Source organism: Trypanosoma conorhini (genome assembly GCF_003719485.1).
Source record: "Trypanosoma conorhini strain 025E chromosome Unknown Tco_14.4_contig_00636, whole genome shotgun sequence".
Taxonomy (NCBI): Eukaryota; Euglenozoa; class Kinetoplastea; order Trypanosomatida; family Trypanosomatidae; genus Trypanosoma; species Trypanosoma conorhini.
The window spans coordinates 9,059-10,400 of NW_021704715.1; the positions used below are offsets into that span (position 1 = coordinate 9,059).

The window sequence follows — 1,342 nt, forward strand, 5'->3', positions numbered from 1 at the left end:
CGCACCTGTGGCTAGCTTCCTCGTTTTCCCTCCCCGCCCCTTTGCTGCCCGCGCCCGTCTCCCTTCCCCGCCGGCGGCGACACAGCGCGCCGCTCCCGCCCGCTCTCTCCCTGCGGGCCGCGTTGCGCGTCGTGGGAAATGCCCCCGTGTTTCTTACTGGGCCGTGCGTTGTTCTTCCCCCTTTTTGGGGCACACGCGGCCACCTCGGTCGCGTTTGGCCTGCCCGCGTCGTGGGAGCGCGGCCGACCGCTTCTTCGTGGCCCCCCGCGCCGCCTGGTAAATCCGGCTGCGCATTCGCCGTGGCCCGTGAAAGACCTTCCGGACGTCGTTGCTGCGCGGCACCGGGTGCGTGCTTGCGGCGCCTGGGGTTCGGAGCTGGGTGCGGAGCCACTTGCCCGCCACGCTGGCTCCGCCGCGGCCCCTGCGCCGCGAAGGGTGAGGGCGTGGGAAACAAAGTTTCCCCACGCCACTCTGCGCGGGCCGGATTCGCCGGCATGGGGGAAACGACCTGCAACACGTCCGGGAGCTGGCTGGGCGACGCCGCCATTAGAGAGCCCCGGGCCCCGTCGAGCCTGCCGGCGCGCTTCTCCACGCGGATCCCCGGTGCCACCCCCCGTAGTGCGGCCCGCGGACGGGTGCGTGTACGTCGCAACCCCCGGCCGCCTCCCAGAAGAAGACCCGCGCCTATTCTCCGAGGCGTGTCTTGTCGAAGGCCTTGCGGGAGACGCGGTCGCGGTCACGGCGCCTCGGGAAGCCAAGTTCTCCCTCAGGAGACTCGGAAGCTCTTCCTCCGTGACGCCGGGGTCGCCGCCGGATAGTCCACGGCGTCTAACGCACGCGCGCCGTCTGCTGCCGGGGACGCTGAAGCCGGGCGCCTGCGGTGTGCCCCGGCGCATCCGCACGGGAGCCGCGGCGCCGACTCAGGCCCCCAATGAGGCCCCCACCCCGCGCGCTGCCCCGCGAGGAGCGTCGCGCTCCGCGACTCCCCGCACCGTCGCCAACTCCGCCGTCGGGCCTTCACCGAAGCCAACGACAAGCCCTCGCCAGTGGCGGCTCTAAATTGAGCCGCCGTGCCGGGCAGAAGTCGACAACAACAAAAAAAGCGGGCCGCTGGGCCGCTGGGCCGCACCCGGCACTCCGGTGCCATGGCGCAGGCCGTCCGCCCCTCCGCCGAGCACGATGGCCGCGCCGCGCGCAAGCATCCTCGTGCAGACTTGCCTGTGAGATCGCCACTCTCGAGACCTTCCCGTCGCGCGCGCTCTACGGCAACAATTGAGCAAAAAGAAGAAAGGCTTTTACATTGGGCCGCAAGGCACACCAGCAGGCGGCAGGCCATTCCTCT

General features: G+C 70.9%; 1 protein-coding gene across 1 annotated transcript; it reads left to right on the forward strand.

Moving 5' to 3' along the window:
* Positions 1–138: 138 nt before the first annotated feature.
* On the forward strand, positions 139–1,059 carry Tco025E_07804 (uncharacterized protein; the record flags this gene model as incomplete). The annotated part of the gene is made up of 1 exon (XM_029374663.1): positions 139–1,059. One exon carries the CDS (start codon positions 139–141, stop codon positions 1,057–1,059), a length of 921 nt encoding a protein of 306 aa, XP_029225290.1.
* Between the last annotated feature and the right edge of the window lie 283 nt (positions 1,060–1,342).